Here is a 21190-nt window from a genome sequence, read left to right as displayed (position 1 = left end):
CATCACACTGCCTCAAACCCGCCAGGGCAAGCACTATGTACTGACCATGGTGGAAGCCACCACTGGATGGTTGGAGACCTACCCTGTGCCTCATGCCACTGCTCGGAACACCATCCTGGGCCTGGAAAAACAAGTTCTTTGGAGGCATGGTACCCCTGAGAGAATTGAGTCAGACAATGGGACTCATTTCAAGAACAGCCTTATAAACACCTGGGCTAGAGAACACGGCATTGAGTGGGTGTACCATATCCCCTACCATGCACCAGCTGCAGGGAAAGTTGAACGGTGCAATAGCCTGCTTAAAACCACCTTGAAGGCACTGGGTGGGGGAACTTTCAAGAACTGGGAGATTAATCTACCAAAGGCCACCTGGTTAGTGAACACCCGAGGTTCCACTAACCGAGCAGGCCCTGCCCAATCTGAGCCCTTGGGAATATCGAATGGAGATAAGGTTCCAGTGGTACACATGAGAGGTATGCTAGGAAAATATGTTTGGGTGAATCCTGCCTCCAGCAAAGACAATCCCATCCATGGAGTTGTATTCGCTCAAGGACCAGGTTGCACCTGGTGGGTGATGCAAAAGAATGGAGAGACCAGATGCATACCCCAAGGAGACCTTGTTTTAGGGTGAAATACCTATAGTACTGTGCCTATGTCTCTAACTGCATGTATGTATATATAATGTAACAGTTTAATTTGATATAGCATATTAGTATGGGAGAAATTCAGGGGTGGATAATGTTGGGGGTTGAATGCTTCGCTTTTCTTTCTGTGGAATTTCTCCCATTGTTATGCTAAGTAATTGTGGCTACACCTTAAAACGACAGATAATGTTCTCTCGTAGGGGGGTGGCTGGAGGGGGAGGGGGGGGGAACCGGAAAAGGAAAGGTGGGATAGGGGGGTCTGGAGCTGGGCTCGCGCTCTCGCTTGGCTCCTGGAGTGGGAAGACAACCTGGGCTCTGCTCTGGCATCTTCCCCTGCCATCCCAGCGCTGAGATCCACGCTCCCTGCCTTTGGACATCGCTCTGCTGCTCTCCCAGCTCACCCTACTACCTCCGGACACTCTGCTGAGCACCACGACCGACACCGTGAGGGGGGAGTAACTTTCCCCATCCCCTCTCTCCCCTGGGCCGCGGCCGCCATCACCCAGCCCTCTTCAACTGCGCGGGACCTGCCCTGCCCCCACAGCACCGGTAACAGCACAGGGAGACGGCCTGCGGCCAGAAGGGACTGGAGCGGAGCTAGACTGTTTCTGTTGCCAATTTTTATAGCTGTTGTTGTTTTTTTTCTGCTTTGTTAAATACCAGTAAAGAACTGTTATTCTCATCCCCATATCTCCTGCCTGAAGGTGTCTGAATTGGACCTAAAATAATTAAAAGGGAGGGGAGTTGCACGCTGCATCGCAGAAAAGGGGCTCCTGCCTTTCCTTAGACCATACCTGTCTTTCAAACCGAGACATAAAGTTATAAAAGTACAATATGCAAAGTACATTTGGCACACAGAAGATAAAACTTTCAGCTATTATTTCACAGAAATGTTGGGGTAGATGAGGCCTTGGGTAGCCACACAGTCTGAACCTGACCATTTGTTCCATACTCCTACATTTGTCTCCATCTTTTTAGAGTCATGCAAAATGCCAACACAGCATTCCAGCTGAGGTCTCACCAGTGTTGAGCATACCAGAATAATTTGTTTCATTATTTCATTCATGACCTCCCTGCAAGTATTTCCCAAAATGACGTTATTTCACTCTTTTGTGCCACTGCTGTATCACTGTCTTATCTTGCTATCCAGCATAAGCTCTGGGTTCCCTCTGCTGTATAACTGACAGATGGTCATTCCTTGTTTTGTTTCTGTGTATCTGAGTTCTGATTTCTTTAGCCTTGATTTTCCAGATCTATTATGTGAATTTATCCTGCTGATTGTGGACCATGATTCCAATTTGTTAAGATAGTTCTGCCCTTCACAGTACTTGCCCTCTCTCTCAGCTTGGTCTGACACATAAATTTTGTAAGCACGTTCTTCTCTCTACTATCCAAGTGTTTAATTATAATATGAAATAGAAATGACCTTAGGACAAACTCTGCTGGAACCTAACTTAAAATTCCCTCTCAGTTTGAAATAAAACACTGGTAACTCAACTTTAAGAGTCATTTTTACTCTGTCTCTACACTCTACTCCACTGTTTGCTTGCAGTATAGAACAATGTCAAACCCATTTCTAAGAGCAAGATCACCAACAAGACCTTTGGCCATGAAACCAATTATTCCCTTACAGTGTAGCTCTTGATGCCTCTTTTAGTCTCTTGTCCTAATGAAAGTACCCTGGAGGTTCACAGGCTGAGAGCAGGAAGGAAATGCTGTGTCTCAGACTCTTCTTACCCATCACTGAGGCCTTCAGCACACTGCTCTTCTCCTCCAGACTGTAGTAGTAAAGTGTGCCTAGAGAGCTCAGAGGAGAAATCCCGCTCTACAACCCTACTCTTCTGCCTCTTCCCTGTTCCATTACCCAGATCTGCAGCGTGGAAGATATCTAGAGAAGAGAGAAGGCATTGCAGATGGGGACATTGCAAAAAAAAAACCAAAAAAAACCCCTGCCTATAACAGTTAGGAACCAGTCTAGGAAAATATTGGATTATATTCTCAAATTTTTAACATCTTCCACTCTAAATTTCCTTTAATTGGTTCTGCCTCCCTTAGAGCTAAATTTTAAAATGAAGGAGAAAAAGAAAACAGCTAGGTCAGTTTTAAAAAATTTGTTCTAAAAGTCCATATATTCATATCAAAATGGCATTGTTTAGTCCCTAAAATGCAATATAAATTGTTAACAAATACATCGAGAATGTATTGCAGGAAATGGCAAGAGTTTAACTTCAATCTCAATACCACGAAAAATCAAATGAGTCAATTATGCCTATTACCTATTTTTCTCCCTTTCAGTTGAACACAAAACAAGGAACAAGTGGCAGAGATGAGAAAAAGTAATAGCCTACAGCATCCAGGTTTGAACAGTTACTTGTTTGTCAAGATATTGAAAGCCCTGGTTTTACTTTCTTTCTACTTTTCTTCCTTGCTGCTAAATTATATGCTGATTTGGGGCATTTACAAAAGTTTGGTATTTAAAGGCATTCGAGGGGAAAAAAAAGGTGTTTTTTTCAGGATTGGAGCTGGTCAGAAGCTGTGAGGTTTCACGAAATACCAGAGCTAAAAGGGGTGAGATCTGCATAACAACTGCTTATATCAATGCTGACATCAGCTAGCACTCTCAGACCTATGAGTGCTGAAAATAATTTGGGCCCATTGATGCAAACACCACCTTTTAAACAAAGATTTTGGTGTCTGAATCACTGCATTAAAGGTGATCTGTAACCAACACAATAGAATTTCTTTTTAAAAAAATCCCTAAAGCCACATGCTACAAAATTAGAAAACACATCTTTTGGGTGAATGGAATGTTTACTTTTAAAACAACACTTACCCTCTTAAGAATAATACAAAAGAAGAGAAAGAAGTCTTGAACCTTTTCCTTCAGGGATTTCTTAGACATTATTTTACTCAAGGCCAAGTAGAAAGCGTTCTGCATACTCCTGGGCCCTATGAAAAAAGGATGTTGTGTAATTCGTAGGCTCCAAAGGACTTCTCAAAGATAGGAGACAAAGAACATGTGTTTCACCCATATTTTTCTTTTGATATAGAGAAGGAAATATTCAAAACCCGAAATCCACCAAAGCTGTTGGTATAAATTTGCTATATGGGTTAAAATCCCTTGTGAATTCCTTTCAGTTAAAAGACTTGAAGTTTATACTTATATGCATGTATATGGTATGAGTTTGTGTGACATTTTCTTTTTTAAAACAAATGTTTAAATAAAACAGATGTTCACTTTGTTTCCCTTTATAGTGCTGGGTAAAAACACTGAAGTTGTTCCAATATATGGTCATAATATTTTCTCTTTCTTTTGGCAGACATCAGCCTTTAACTGAAGCCTTTTACTTTAATGAAGCCTTTAACTTCATTCAAATTCAAATGAGCAGTGCTGTAGTGGCAGTGAAGGTCTGATCTCATCTTCTGTCTAAAGTGATGTAAATTTACAGGTCCGGGACAGAAGTTGTCCCATCTTGTGTTACTATTCTCACCCTCCACCCTTGTCGTTAGGCCCAGGAAAGGATCATTCTGCTGGATTTAGTAATTAGGAGGTCAAGAAATGCCCTTCTGTGTTCAGATAATGGCTCATGTTATCCCCAAACTCTGACAATTGCAGTAGCAGTTGCTACAGAGTGAGAACAGTTTCTGTTCAGGATGAACGTTGACACAAATTTTAACAACAGAGGACAGGATCCAGGACAATGCCAGATACCATTGCTTTTGAAAATGATCAATTTTATGACACTTTTTAGAAAATAAAACTATTTTCATTTCTCTCAAAGCAGACATAGCGTGTTGAGTGTTAAAATGGACAGGAAGATCTCTCTCCTGTTTGCTCCACTGCTCTACATTACCTTTTTGCTTTCTGGTAACACGTCCCTAATTCTGTGACCGTTCCTGTTGAAAGTATTTGCACATACATGAACCATTATAACATAATTTAGCTTTTCGAATCTGAAAGATGCAATTACAGACGTGGACTAGTATTCACCTCCTGAGCACAATTTCTTGGTTCCCAAGACCTCTGTGGGCTTCCTGTTTGTTTTCATCATTTGATCTTTCCTATTCATTGCGTTAACGAATGCAATTAAGCGATATATACAAATACCAACTATAATAGCTGGGGGCGGCGGGGGGGGGGGGGGGGGGGGATGCCAAGCAGGAAATAAAATTACTTATTACAGCATCTCACTGGCATGGCAAATGTTTCATGTTTAATCTTCAATTCTTTCTCTAAATACCTCTTATTTGTACCACATTTTCTTTCTATGCTACTCCCTAATATTGCTTATTCCTAATCCTCAACCCAACTTGAAAATTTCAATATTGGCTATAGCTTGTGACACCATTATGAAATCACAAAGCACTGCTTATATTTTTATTACTATTTTTGACACATTCCATGTGTTCTTGACAACCATACAGTTGCTACCTCAGTGACAAACTCTCTGCCCCACCAGAAAACTGAATCAGAGAGCAGACTTTAGAAAAACTTTTTACTTTTTCCCAATCCCCACCATAACATAATCAAATATTATTTGCTACTTCAGGCACAGTCATCCACACAGACTGACAGTTTTCATTCATGTCACTCCAGATTTGCTAAAGATTGTGCTTTTTAGATCTTTCACTGCCAGCACTTAAACCATAGAGATGCTAAGAAACGTTCTGTATCAGTGGAGTTTGAGTGGGTGGATTGCCTTTGAGTATTTTGTTATGGGGAAACAACACTAAATTTTGGCATTAACAGCCATGACATTACTGGCACAGTCAAAGAGATAAGAAATTAATTTCTACAAGACCTTTCAACAGTCAAAACAGATCGATGGTTTACTACGTTTAGTTCTATGCCTACTGCTTGCTCCATTTCTTACATACTTGTCTCACTTTGGAAGCCCACAAGTAGTTCAATCAACTACAGTGCAGCATGGTAGTAATTTGTTAGAGCTTTCAGAGATATAAGGGACAACTGCATTTTCATCTTTTGCAAGGGGTGTTGCAACAGGATGATTACAGAGCTTGTGTTTCACAAAGTCACTAAAACATAAAGTCATTAATTTTGTGGACAGTAGCAGCATTTGTAAATATACTGTCTTGCTTTAAGACAATTATATGAAGTGGACAGTCCCAAATTAGTTAGTTCCCCTTTTAACCACTCCCTTTTCACCAATAAGTAGAATGCGAGAAGATGTAGGTGAAAAATATCTTGGCAGCACAGTGAGAAATAAGAACTCCATGTTTCTGTTGCTTGTCTCTTACTAGGACCCCAGGTGTCCTAGGGTGATGTTATGGTGCTTGTATCCCCAATCGTGTGTTCTGTTTGTGCTTGGTATTATGTCCTGTGCTTTCAGGACTGACTCTGAAAGTGGAGGTTTGTTTTGTCTCGTTCACCTCCCCCATGGTCTGTGTTTAGGAGATGCTTGCTCGCTTGCTCGCTTACTTTCGCTCCTACTTTTTGCTTTTGCTTATTAGTTAGTTTAGCTAGGCAGTCCAATTTTTTCCCTGGACTGTTTTTTTTCCTCTCCCTTTCCTGGATACCATCAGAACCTGTTCCAGAAGGGGACCTGGGAAACACTAAGAAACACCGGGAGTCTGCATTCTGTGACCTGCAGCAGTCACCCCCAGTGCCGGAGACCCATAACTGGGCGACCACTGGCCGGAGACTTTCTGAGTTTGTCATCCCTTCAGAGCAGTGAAAGAGTTTTTTGTCATCTGGTGTTGGGTTTTGGGGTTTTTTTGTGCTGGGGAGTGTTTTGCTTGTTAAATAAACAGGTTTTTTTCCACTCCTCTCTGAGGAAATTCTTCCTGAACCCAGTGGTGGGGGGAGGAATCGTGGGGGTTTGCTTTCTGGGGGCTCCTTGTGGAGGTTTTCCCCTACATTTGCCCTAAACCAGGACAAGAGGCCAGACTGACAGTTTGATCTATTTGTTATATTTTTCAAACTCTGTTGCTTAAATCATGTAAGCATTTTACCTAGTTATTCTAACGATTTGACAAATGTCAAGAAATACATTTTAAAAATTAAATTATTATTATGGAGGGTCAGAAATAAACACTAAATGATTAGTCCAGAATTCTCAATGAGGATTGGAGACCTGCATTATTATATATATTGTTCCTACATTAAAAAGCCAGTGATGATGATCAGAAATCACAATTGTTGTTCAAACTGATAGAACTGCATTGTAAAGAGTTCATCACTTAAGTGATGCTGTCCTCACAAACCAAATTCGAAACTCATGTACTGACAAAAATCTATCCTCCTTCTCAGCAAAGCAGAACTCTCTCATTAAGATGGTTACTTAAAACTAAATATGTCAATGTCTAGACTATCCTTTAAGACTTTTTTTAATGTTTCAAAGTTTGTTGTCTGATTTGTTGTTTTACGAAAGAGTTGCGCGCTATGAACTCACAACATGTAGACCAATGCAAGTGCTCACATGTATGTACACATGCATGTATTTGAAACCACTTTTTAAATTTCAGATGAATTTGAACAAGATCTGTTTCTACTAGGCTCACACAGACAGGTCTTCTAATAGAAGATAAAACATTGTGTTTATGCCCTCACTTGTGGAAAACATGTAACTGAACTTAACTGTAAATATTTTAAATATCACATTTAACATAGGCCTTGGGAAAGAAATCTTTCAAAAACCCCAAGATTTATCCTCAGTTCATCTGCATGTGGAACTGGTTGGTAGCATACAGGCTGCATTTTAAAATGGAAAAATCAACCAAAAAATCAAAATAAACTGTGTCTGGCTGATGAAACTCAGTGAGAGAAAACACCTTCACTGACAGAACTGCAACATCAAGGATGAACATTAATTTTAGCAAGAAAAGCACACCACACATTTAAGACGCAAAAATCTATCGTCTTTGTGAAAAAATTAACAGGTAGTTAATAGGTTATTTCTGAAATGAGAACTATCAGTAGCAGTTCTAATAGCCACAATTTTTTTCACACAGATGAAATCAAAAAGACAAAACTCAATTTAAAGTTTATTGAGAAAGAGAACTGCTATTGGAAATATGGAATACATATGAGAAGTTGCTATGCATCTGACCTATTTTTATGCTCTTCCATAAACATTTCATTGGACTACATTAAAACAGGACAGAAAGCTACACAAACTCCTCTTCCTAAGTAGCCGTATTATTTTATGCTCTTATGAATACCGTGAGTCAGCCATTAGGCATAATGGGATTAGTGAGAGGAGACAAAAAGCTTTGCTGTCCATGCTTTCAACAAGAAATGCAGAAATCTTGACTTCACAGAAGCATTAAATTGTCATTATCAGAGCTTTTCAATCAATGCAAAAAAGCTCATACTTTACAACATTTGGCACTGGAGTCTTGAGTATCCAAAATTAGACATTTGCTTTGTGGACTGAAAAAGCCCAGCATAAGCTAAGGTTATCATCTGCAGCTCTGCTTTTGGAAGCGTAATTACAACCTTCATGCTGTTATAAAACAGGAAAATAAAAACTGATAATAAGCAGCACAACTCTGTCTGAAGCAACTGGCCAAGCTATTCACTATATTTTCCATGAATGCTTTGTTTTCAGTTTTTGCCACACACTAACAGCTACACAATCAGTAACTATTTCAATTCATCTCAAAAACCAGGATCTGCAATTACTATAATTTATTAAACATGGCAAAAAACACTACCTGGGCTATTTGCAATATTAAATTGCAATGAATTATGTTTAGATCTCCAACCACCAAACTATATCCATTTATTTCTTAAATGAAGACATTTCTATTCTGCAGACACTAATAATGAAAGTAAGCAATACTGTAGAAAGCCAGAGGCAATCATAGAAACCGTGAGACACTGTGTGTTATCACAATTTAAATACTGCATTTGTGTTGCCAACTTTGAAATTTACTGTTTTAACACGTGTTATAACAATCTACCATGAAGATTGAGAAAGCTGTTGAAAGTCTAAGCAGCTACATACCTCACACCTCAATGATCTTTGCAAATGTGGGGGCAGCATTAATTCATACAGCTTCCAGAGTGCTTAGCTACTTCAGCTAGATCAACCTTGCAGGAGCTATACCTACTATCTCTAATCCACTTACTGGAAAAACACACCCTTAATGCAAAAGTCAACACAAGTAACTGTCTTTAACAGCTCTTTTCCTGCTGGAGCACCAGGTTAAGTCCGACATTCACTTGAGCTATCCGGAAAAGATCTAATAACTTTAAAAGTCTAAAAATTTAATGGTAACTTTATTTTAATAGGAGCATTTGAAAGGAAACTGTCAGATGCTTTGGAAAATCTAACCAAACTGATCTGCTGTGTCTACATGCTTTTTGACATCAAAGAACTCCAAGGGATTAATGAGTCCTTAATTTTACAAAAGCTGTATTGACTCTTCTTCAACATGACACATTTCGCCATGTTTCCTCTAATTTTCTCCTTAAAAACAGTTTCTACCCATTTTCACAGTACAGATGTCAGCCTGTCTGATCTGTAATTTCATCATCTTCTCTGGAAATCTCTTAAAACACTGGTACCACACTAACAACTTTGATAGTCAGTTTCAAGTGAGAGAATACACACAACAATTTGCAGTTTTGATACATCAACTCTTGAGATCTTTCAGAAGTCTTAAATGGGCATCTCCTCTTTCTGGTGTATTATTTTCCCAGTCTTTTGCCTCTCCTATGAAACATCTTCTGTCAGCATTTCACTTACAGATGAATTCTCCAATCAGTCTTTCATAAAGAAGCTTTTCATGTGAAACCTCAATCTCTACAGGTGTATGGATGCAAAAACTAATTAAGTATTGTGGCTTTGCCTCTTTAGCTGAGGCTTTCTCTTAAGCATTAATCAGCTAGTGGTCTTACATAATCTTTGACTGACTTCTGTTTCTGCTTTTTCAGAAAAGAGGTTTCTGTTATTTTTAAGACTGTGCAGACAATTTTTTAAATTCTTCAGTGTCAGTTTTCTTCAATTTCTTATTTAACTATAGCAGGATTAAATATGGATCCTGTCTTCCCCATCTGCACATGACTTCATCTATTTGGAATATGTCTTCTTTTCATGAGAACCTTCCCTGTTTTGTTCTTCCCAAGTGTTTTTTGATAAGTGGCACATATTTACTTCAAACTCCCCAGGCGGTATCTTTAGTGTCTGTGATGTCTGTTCTTTTGACTACTTTTATCTTCTTCTTTTGTTTATGTAGTTATGCTCTCAAGTACAAAAGCAAGGAATAATAGCTTTTCAATCTTCTGTGTGAAGCATTAAGTTCTCTTCTTCATAAGCAAGATAATGCTAAGAGGTGAACTGTAGCATGGAGCACCCATGGAGCTCAACTTCAAAGAAATGGGCTCAAGAACAACATTCTGAAGCAGTTGGGCTCAGAACACAGCTTTCATGGTCTCTACCACTCACATATTCTTCAGGAAAGGTACTACATGGACAAATCTGAATTTTCTTCAAGTGTACAATTGAAGTGGTGAGCAGAGGTTATAGTGCGATTTAAAATCATGTGATACCCAAAGATTGAGTTCTACTACGGGAGACTGATGACATTGAACTCAGGCTCCTCTGACACAATCAGAAACTGAATATTCAGGCCTGTGCACGAGTTGAAGCAGCATATTCACTCAGTTTAAGGAGCAAACTACCAGCGCTAAAAGTCGTGCTCTACTTGTTTTCTCAAGACACAAATCTATAATCACAGCATGATGACTGTAATCCTCCTTACCGTATTTGTATACTAACCATAACCAAGGACCTACATCAACAACAGGTAACTAATACAGATTTTACAAGTATAACTCAAAATGGATCTGCTAATCACTCTTTCTTAGGCCCTGTCTAGGAGGCAGTGGATATACCCTTTGCTTCCTACAGAATTACGAGATTAAATCCAACATGCCCAATAAAGAAGACTTAAGATCACACTTGTTAAGAGTATATAAACTGGAGAACACACATAATAAAGATTTCGCCATTCACCATTGTTATTCTGTTCAAGTGTGCAGGTATATGTCACGTCCGACCTGACAGTGACAGAAGTGCTCCACTCAATCTATATTAATATCAAGATGAGTTTTAAAAGTGGAGAATATTTAAGATTTTGAGTAGTAGCTGAAGTATGAGAGGACTACTAACATTTTATCCAAACCTTGACAGTCAGTCCTTTTCAGATAGGCTTTTAATAAAGCCCTATCAGTATCAGTCCAGTCTGTAACTCTACTAGGTACAGTGCCAAACTATCTGCTTTCCAATGGGAGGGACATGTTCAAGTTCAAAATATAAGCTATCTTATTTGGTTTACGTGATTGCTGAAATTTCCAACTCTGTAACATGAAGTTAACTTCTGCATGATTGCACCTGCAATCTGCTGTACTCAGTCAGTAGCTGGAAAGAGCCAAAAATAAGGTAACCGGATTTAAGCTTTCTACAGCACTGCTCATCCCCAATGATATCTTGTTTTTCAATTTAATAGTGTCACTCTATTTTAATACCTCTCATTTTCATTATCTCACAACCCCCACCACCAATAAACACAGACCTGCTTTCAAGTCCATCCCTAGGGTGTATATACAAAATCTATTCATCTTGTTTGATTTCATTTAAATCAAATACACTTTCTGTAGACATTCTGAGTTACAAAATCACCTCAAAATTAAAAAAAGAAATTTAAAATACCCCCAAAAACTGAGAAAAAAAAACCAAAAGCGGAACTAGCAGCATTATCTAATTAGGATTTAATAACATCTTAATTACTGTAGCAGCACTACTTCTTTTTCACACAGGTACAGTTATCTGCATGTTCTGTGTTAGTTTTTCTCTTAGAAGTAAATGCCTGCTTCCAAAGTTCAGAAAACCTTATCCTCAGTGGATGGGACACTTCATCCTCCACTAAGAGCCAACAGAGAGTTCTCAACAGTATCTGGCTTTATTTGTATGGTCCTCTAGCATCTCTTTGCAGTGCTATTATACTCATCACTGAATAATGCTGCAGACTTAGGGCAAGATGATTTATTTTTTTCTCTTGCCATAGTATAACTTTTAAAGTTTACTTACTGTTTATCTTAAAGGTTATAAGACATTAAAAATAACATGCAATGGTGTGAAAGAGGCACTTGCCTTAACTCCAAGCTTCAGTCTGCAGCACTGATCAGTGATGGGTGTGATGACACCAACAGAGTGCATGCTGAAGTATCACATAAAGGAAGCTGGAGTTCATGAACAAGAGGGAAAAATAAAACATTGTTAAGCAGTGAAAAGACGGTAGGGTGAAAAATAGTCAGGAGCATGGAGAAGCTAAAGAAAAATATACACCTTAAACTTTTGCCTTTCTCAAAAATTCCTAGCTATATTTGATTTTTATTATTCTGAAAAGATACCCCAGTTCCTGTAATATGGATAGGAGGGTTAACCCATGACTAGTAGTGTTGATCACTTAACAGCTTCTCCATTAATATTGCAGTGAATGCAGACAATTTAAGAAAGTACTATGTGCTATTCGTTCAAAGATGAAAACCCCAAGTATCTACTAATACACTATTTTATTATCATTTACCTCATTGTTTCTTTTAAAAAACCCATGTTACACTGAAGATGTTCTTTTTTTCCATGTGCCCCTGCAGTATTGCACTTATTTGCAATTATTTCAAGGTGGACTGACTGTCCTGCTGTTAAGGTCTTGCATCCTTTCTCACTTGACAGAGCAACAATGAGTCCTTCAGGCACTCCCAATGACAACAGATTCTGAATAATTAAAATCTTGAGTGTTACTTTCTATGTTCATTATAATTTTATACAAAAGAGAGTATTTCTGGCACATAAGAATTCCTTCATTAGCTAAAAATATCATAAACCTGAAACAATCACGCTTTGAGAACGCCATTACGTGTGCCACATTGAGAGGACACACCAGGTAGTGACAGCCTATGCATGAATTTATGATACCTATCAAGGTTTGTTTCATAAACATTGGACTCTTTGTTATCCATACGATTTCCTACAGCACTTGACACACTGGAATCACACAGCTACATAATTCTGACCTGTACTGAGGTCTAAGCCAGCAGAAAGGAAGACAAGTAGGTAATCATAACTTGGACAATACATTTACCCTTTCTCAATTCGGGATAAAGAACTCTTACTATTAAGTAGAATTTTACACCCACGTATTAATTAATCGTGACAAAAGTATCCCCCAAGTGAAAACTAATGAGGTAAGATTTCTCCTTTGGAGGGCTCATTATATTGATATATACCAAAATCATACAATCCCCCCCACAAAGTATAAAGCTGTCAGACTCTAAACTTCTGCCACTATAGCAAATACCAATATATGAACTAAACAGTGTCACATTTCTACAGATACAGATGTCTCCCACTGTTTCACAATATGCTTTCAGAAATAAGTGCATGGGAATATGTCTCCCATGGCTGACTTCATTTTCCAGCATACCCTTCAGATTTTAATTGCCTAAAATCTTCTGTCAAACTGAACGGAGTGTTGGCAAAACCCAAATGTCACAAATTGAAACGAATCTCATTATTTTAACTTATAACTTTTATTTGATTAAAATAACCTTAAATTTACTTATCTTCAATATCATTTAGAGCTAGAAGCACTATAATACTCTTTGTTTGAAATTGAATATTTACATTTTAGGGACAAGAAGATCCCTTCTTTTGCCAGTAAAATCATCTTTTATTTTTTACAGGTACAAGTAAAGTATAGATTTCTCAAGTACAGAAATATTCAAATCATGTATAGAGTATAAGATGTGTGTGGGGAAAAACATACGTGAGAGACAAAGAGCAAACCCAACTTAGATTGTAAAGATTTCTGGAGTCACAAGTCACCTTTGGCTAAGTGATATTCAAACAAAAAATTCATTCCAGATTCAGAACTAGGATTTTACCTACCTAGAATAGCTTAATAACTAACAAGCAGCATCACCACATCAGAACAAACTGCAGGTAGAGACATCTCCATCAAGAAAACAGAATGTCTTTATGTGTTGCAGCTGCAATCCCAACAGTCAAGCTCGTTTACATCTTAATTAGAGTGATATCCTGTAAGCCACCACTAAGAGGATACACACTATCTTCTTGTAGCTGTGCTATCATTCCAACCAGATTTTGTCATATTTACGGCACCACTGAACTACATAAACTCTGACTAAATTGCTAATTACCAATGAGTGTTTTTTTGACTTTGGTATAGCATAATTCTAAAGCTACTTTTTCTTTAGAAAGCAGTTTACAAGATACTTATCAAACTGGGCTACTGGTTGGTTGTTCTCCATTTCTTTTCTGGCAAGTGACTTGGTGCTGCCGGGTGAGGTTTCTCATTATAGCACACAAAATTATTGCACACGTGAAAGAAAGCATTAAATAAATTAATAAAGAATCAATTACACTCTGCCAGATTACTTCACTGGAAGTAAGGAAGACATTTCAAATCACACTCTTCTGGACCTTTTTTCCACATTTCAGATTAATGCAAAGCAGATGTAAATCAGTATTTATTGGTATATTAGTTCTTCCTTCCTTTTTTCTTGCAACATGTTTACTTTCCAGTCTCTAAAGACACAATTTATGTATTTACTGAAACATAATGAAGTTAACATTACAGCTGCTTACATGTGTAAAAATGGCTAATCGAATGACATCTGTAAGAAAGAGAGAGACAAGGAAAATAAAAGAGCATGTGTAGAATTTTACATGTCAAGGTGCTCATAAAACTACAATACCTGAAATCAGTGCCTGATATTTCTGTATTCTGTGTTGAGTCAAAACCAAAATAAACCAAGGTCCACAAAGTGGAAAATGTAAAGTAGTAAGAGGTTTATAGATATACAGTAATTTTCAAAATACTGAAAAACTGGTAAATCAATACATCCTCTTCTTCACGTTAAATCCTCTTGGTTACAACCATTTTACCCTCTGAAGTGTACAAACGTGTTTGTGTGCAGCATATTAATAATCTCTATGTTTTACTCTGTATTAAAACACTACCAATTGCTGTAGTTGTTCATGGGAATAACTTCCAAGCACAAGTAATGAAGCAGGGAATAGGAAGTCACAGGTTAAAATTACTTTTAAAACAGGCATGCTACAGTATAATACAGATATATTTAAAAACTCTTCCAAACAGACAATATAAGACAAGCACAAAAAACTACTCACCATTTCATATGCTGTTACAATCTTTTTCAAGACCTCTGGAACAATCCCTTGGAGCTCCATAGTTGGATACTGATCACTGAGATTCACTACTACCAAGGGTGTGTTATCAGGCCCAACCAAGTGCATAGACACTGCCAAAATGCACTGCATAAGATTTGCTACAGGAGAGAGGCCACATAATTCTTTGAATGAAACTACTGCATTCTGCAAAAAGGAAAGAAAGAGTTTCCCTTACAGTTAAATATGAAAATTTAAGTCTTGTTGTTTCAGGATAAAATACTTTCCTATTATACTTGAGCTACAATGTTGAGCTACAATTACCAGCTTTTCCCTGAAGAACTGGCATTTTTCAAACCAATCAATATCACACATATTTTACAAAAATGCTAAAAATTCGAGGAATGTAGTACATGCCACAGAAAAAAACATCTATTTAGAACAAGTATATCTCCTCTCTATCATGGCTAAAATTCCCTATGGAAATAATGAGATTCTAAAGCATAGTGGTTGTATATTTTGAAAAATTTTAAGACACTTTTAAATGCCATCAAGAGAAAAAAATATTAGATGCTGAATGTGCCAATTAAGCAAAGTGAAGTAGAAGGAGGAATTCAGCACATTTGTAACTTTAAACATACCTGAACTGCAGTCCAGACGTGCTGTGGATCTGCAGGCTCCCATTTGGTGTGATTCACAAACCCAGCACTCCACTATTGGTGTATTCCTATCAGAGTCACACTTCAGTGAATTTTTAAAGGTTCTTCAGCTTAAATACTGACTACTGTACCTTTCCCTAAGATTTCTTACAGTCATGTTTTATATCCAGTACAGTAGAATATAAAGCCCTAAGTTTAAACTGGAAGAAAGTTTACAGCACTGGAAATACAGTGTGACTCCAAGTAGCCACTGACATTCCATGATGGGAATATTGTCAGCACTGTACAGAATTTAGGATTTTTGTACCAACTGGGAACTGGTGACCTATGGCAGGTTTGGAGTTTGTCTTCCTGTAGGAATTAAAAACAAAAATATGGTATATTTAAGTTACAAATGTGCTCAGTGCTCCTTTCTCTCATGTCGCACCCAGGCAGAGTATCCAGTACAAATTTTCATTTTAATCCAAATCACTTTCCATCTTGCTGGCATGATAAGACTCATTTGTGGACATTGTCTCCTAGAATGATATAATGCCAACTTGAACTCAAACAGCAATCAAATGTGAAATATTTTGCTGTCCTTTTATCAGACAAAATACCAAAGCAGACTTGAAAATATGCATGTACAGCATATTCATGCAAAATTATGTGAACACTAAATTGCACCTACCCAGTCACTTAGAGTGTACTTTTAGTAAATGACCAGGAAACAGAAGCTTCTTTTATCAGCTGATGTACACTTCCATGACACAATAATTACACAGCTCAAGAGACAGACATTGGGAGCTCCATTCAAACAGATTTTGCTTGAGAGAAGTACCATGGATAAGCCATTATGAACAACTGCTTTACAGAGAGGTTAACAAGGACCCAGGGATCGTACATATACATTAATATATAAGGCAGGACAGGACTAATACGTATTACTACTCTAACTCTTGCCTTTGGACTTCCAACTCTATATTCAGAGACCATTCCTCATACTGTTCAGTAACTTAAACATGCAACATCATACCCAGTTCAATCACTCATATTATACTTCTATCAGTGATTAATACAAGTTATTACATCAGTTTTTGTCATGGTAATACAGGAACAAAAGAAACAAAAAAGGCTATTCTTATATGGATTTAGAGAAGCTATTAACTCACTGTTGCATATTTTCTTTATTCTTCTTATTCCACCTTATATTTAAAAAAATCAAACTAACCAACTTTGCCCTTTATAATCTGGCTTCTGAGCATATTATGAGAATATAACGGTCACAAAAATAATTACAATTTATAACACAAAATTTCAGTGGCATAGAAATTAAACAATTTCGCATTCCCTGACATAAACTGATACTTATTTTAATTGAGTGGTTTGTTGCTTGTATTAGCTATAAAAACTTATTTACACAGAGCTTAAATGGTTCACATTATATAATCTGTTAGCAAAGTTAAGAAAAACTAATCTTCCCTCATGTGCCTAAAATAACTTCTTGACAGCATTTTGAGATAATGATAAATTTAGTTGATAGCACATCTTTCAAACTGACAGAATAAAATACATAAAACACCTTTTAATATCTCATGTTCAAAGAAACCCCACTGTAGAGTCTGTTTTCAATTATATCATTATGCTGTGCATTTTGCAGCATGCACATTCACGAGTTCAATGTAGCTACACAAAATTTCATGTTTTCACTGCTTCCTCAACTCAGTTCTTCCTTGAAAAGTATCTTAAAATACAGTATTCTTCATATGACAGAATTCTTGCCTTCAGTAGGTTAACTACAGGTAATGTTCATTTTACATGTAGCCTGTAATTTGAAACATTTATGAGTCAAAGTATCATTCCTGTATTTTTTAAATTATCTTTTAAAAGAGTAAATTTATATACCAAGTGGAATGGGAGAGCTGCATAATGATGTACTAATTTCTTATTTCATATAAAATTAGCTTTAAAATTGTATTTCTATTAGAATCTCTTTAATATAATATAATTATTCATTAAGAAAATTTATATACACTGCTGTGACTTTAAAATCCAGAATCAGATCTTAGACATTTCTTTTAATCTCTTTTCCCTTAACGCTGTATAACACCAAGAGGATTTGATAGGTCAGTCCATTTGAAATGACAACTCTTAATTTTGTTGATCACTGCTAGTATTCCATCAGAAGTTCATAAATAAAGTTAAAACTTGTATTAAATAGAATGTAACTTTACAACTCAATTTTAATACATTTCTAAAAGGGGTTATTCACCTAGAATCTCCAAGGAACACATTTTTGAAGTGAGATCTCTTGGCTTCCACAAAACAAATCACCTCAGACTGCACTTTTTCCTTAAATTCAATGTGTTTTACTAACATGACATTTAAAGTAGGACAACTTCTTCTAGAAGATGCCTTCTAATACTTTAGTGCTAATGCCATGGATTTCTAACATAACTAGGAAGAATCATGGAAAACAAATGGATCTTTCTTGAAAGTACTGCCTTCTATTTAGGACTAAAGAAAAAACCTAACTTTGGTGAAATTATTCTTAGACTTACAAGTAAGGTCTCTGATAAGCATTAAAGTCTCCCTTTTCTATCTGCTGTGTACTCTTCCCACATTTCTGCTTAATTCTTTAAAACTAAAATATTGCCATACTTTCTTTCAGTGTATTTCTAATATTCATTCAAAGACATAGAATGAGTCAATAGGGTTGAGTTCAAACACTGGAGTCATATTTCCATTTCGACATTCAACAAAATATACGCGTGCATTCAAGGTTACATCAGTGGACAGCTCATCTAAACAACTCCTCTGGAATGATCCATTCTTAGAGCTGTTCAGAATTAGACTCAAATCGTTCAATATACAAGATACTTAAAAAAACATGTATTCCATATTTATCATAGTACAAAGGTACACATATGAACCAATAAATTGATTATGAAACTGTACCTGCATATTTTCTCTCAAATCCGTAGCATCCCGAATAGGTTGGAGGGCATTCTTGAATACTTCATCTATTGCTTTAATCCATAATGTTCTCATAGAAGCATATTCCCTTGATTTCTTGCCCTTCCTCACAGAGAGGCCCCTCTTGTGAGGTTTCCCACCACCCCTTCGATTTGTAATGGCCACATGCACAAACAAGGAAGCATGAGCTAAGCTTTCACCAGTCAATGACTGCAGAGGAACGTGCCGATAACCAGTCTGGAGACACTCAAAGGGAATAGTGTATTGCCCAATAAACTCGTCCCCAATGTAATCATCATCCAGTACTACGAAACGCACCATAGCTAGCTCTGGCAAATTTACTTGAAATTCAAAGCTTTCATCAAAAATTGGATTATCCCCGTTCTGATGCATTGTTTTCGTCCTTTGCTCAGCACAGTCAGCAGGGATTCCATGTATTTCAACATAGACATAAGGATCCACAACATCACCTTTGGCACCTGATCCTTTGGGTTTCGGGAAGTTTTGCCCACTAATGATTTTAATATGAAGCAGCTGAGGTGAAACTCCAGGCACGGTGTCTTTAGTATTCGCGCTAAAGAAGGAAACCTCTTCTCTCATGATAGCAGGACGAAGGACATAGCCACAGTTTCCATTTTGTCGAAACCAACCAATGTTAAGGTCCATCATTAAGCCAGGCGTTTGAAAGTTCATTGCTACTATCTGACAACCACACTTCCAAAAGTCCTGGGGATTCATATTGCTAGAGTCAATTCTCATAGGACTGGGGAAAACCCTCGCAAGAAAACGTTTGTTATAATTTACAAAGTCTCCTGGGTTTTCGTTGGCATATTTGCTAGCAAGCACTTCGTTAAAAGAGCACACTTCCCAGTACTTCTGGAGCTGAAATGAAACTTGAAACTCTTTGAACTGAACTGATTTACATATGCTTACCAACTCAGAAAGATCTTTGCAGAGCTGGAATCGTTTCCCTGTCATTGAGTTTTGCTGTTCTACCCCCTCCTTCACCACTCTCTGTGACATTTCTGCTCCTTCGTCTTCATCTGTAACATCTCCCTCTAGTCCAGAACAATTAGCAGAAAGCTTCTTTGCTTTAATTAGTATATTCCCTTTAAGTGATTCCGGTGATGGAAGATAAGACTCTTCAATGTTTGGAGACTGTGTATGCAGCTTGTCCCCCAAAATTTTCTTCATGTGCTGTACCATCACTTTCTGCTGCTTAATAGAACAATGATTTTCTAAACACAAAATAAGAGGGTATTCTGAAGCAAAAAAGGCGTACTTGTTAATAATGTCAATCACACTACGGAAGACAATTTGTGATGTCATTGTGTGCCCTGTATAAATCACGGGCTCATTATCTGGACCATCCCATACATCCAGTTCAACACTTCTACAACCCATTTTTAGAGCACGAATGTAGCCCGTGATGTCAGAAGGCCCTCAAAACTGATCCTCTATCGAGTATGTATTATGAGATGAATTTATAAAATAATGAGATAAAGGCTGTTTCATATCTTGACAAACTTTTTTATGCTCCGGATCAAATATGTGGCAGTCTGGTGAAGTAAGGTAATTTGTAAACCCATCTATAGAAAGACAACCCTTTTCCTGGCCCTCTTTGGCTGGCTCGTATTTCTGAATAATTTCAAGACTTATTTCTTCTGTGACCTGTGCCATACCCTGCTCTGCTTCCAAAAACATCATGAGGTTCTTGGTATCTAGAAATTCTTTATTGCTTGAAAACTGAACTAACAGGAAATAGATTTCAGGTCTGGTACAAAGCTCATGAAAAACTTCGATAAATTCTTCTTTTGTTACTTCAGTACCTGTTTTTTCCCTGGATCTATGTAACTCCTTGAATTTTAATTCAATTTTATTTGTTTTCAAACCAGGGTTTAAGTCTTTTATAAATTGTACAGCATTACATGGGGTATATGGCCCAGATTATCTACATCTGATTCACTGAACATTTGTGAAAGCCACGAAGTCCGCATATTATCTTGAGTAGTTCCTAGCATATCTAGAGTATGTTTTCCATAAGAAATCAGGTATCTTAAGCCAGTAACCCAAATATTTGCAACGTCTGCTGAGTTAGCAACCAGATCTAGAGACTCATAATTTTCTCCATATATAATTGAAAATGCACAATCTTCCGATATCTGGTCGTATATTCCGTTGCTGCGAAAGATATCTGTATTTTTTCCTGTTCTTACTTCTTTGATTGACTTAATATCAATCTTTGCTTTTTCAGAATCCTTTTTTGAAGGCTCCCAACGGAGAGACTGCATATCAGCATCCAAAAGGAAGTATCGGTGATACACCCTGGAGTTGGATCGGACCTTTTTGAGCTCAGAGCCTTCCACCATGGCGTTGATACAGTCACTTGCACTGCTGATCTTCTTCTCCGTGGGCATGCTGCTGAATGACACAGTCTTCTTCCTTTGTCTCTTTTCTTTTGTACCATCCTGGTAAACAAAGGGATGGGGGGAGAAAAAAATAATCTATCAGTATGATTTTGCTCAACATTGAAACAGGTTTCAACTTAGAGCTGAAAGTTCATCAAGTAGTTCAATAAAGTCTGTGTGATGACCAATAAAATGGAAGTTCTTACTGGCATCATCACGGTGAAAATACTAATAATGCCTTAATATTTGCTCTTGCTACTCTAAGTAATCTTCCAGAGTTTATTTTTAGTCCTTTTGATGGATATAAAACTAAAAAAAAAAAGTTTTGAATGCTAACAAAATAA

The 21190-nt window shown here is 37.4% G+C and overlaps 1 protein-coding gene across 1 annotated transcript; it reads right to left on the bottom strand.

Moving 5' to 3' along the window:
• Positions 1–11764: 11764 nt before the first annotated feature.
• LOC148225157 (inactive phospholipase C-like protein 2) lies at positions 11765–19886 on the bottom strand. Its single transcript, XM_088163847.1, has 3 exons — positions 18421–19886; positions 14828–15031; positions 11765–11853 (listed from the first exon to the last, which is right to left on the bottom strand). Exons 1-3 carry the CDS (start codon positions 19840–19842, stop codon positions 11779–11781), a joined length of 1701 nt encoding a protein of 566 aa, XP_088019973.1. The 5' UTR covers positions 19843–19886; the 3' UTR covers positions 11765–11778.
• Between the last annotated feature and the right edge of the window lie 1304 nt (positions 19887–21190).

This window comes from Sturnus vulgaris, chromosome 1, assembly GCF_052056855.1.
Source record: "Sturnus vulgaris isolate bStuVul1 chromosome 1, bStuVul1.hap1, whole genome shotgun sequence".
NCBI lineage: Eukaryota > Metazoa > Chordata > Aves > Passeriformes > Sturnidae > Sturnus > Sturnus vulgaris.
Note: the sequence above shows the minus strand (reverse complement) of the source record. Positions and strands in the feature narration are given on the sequence as shown.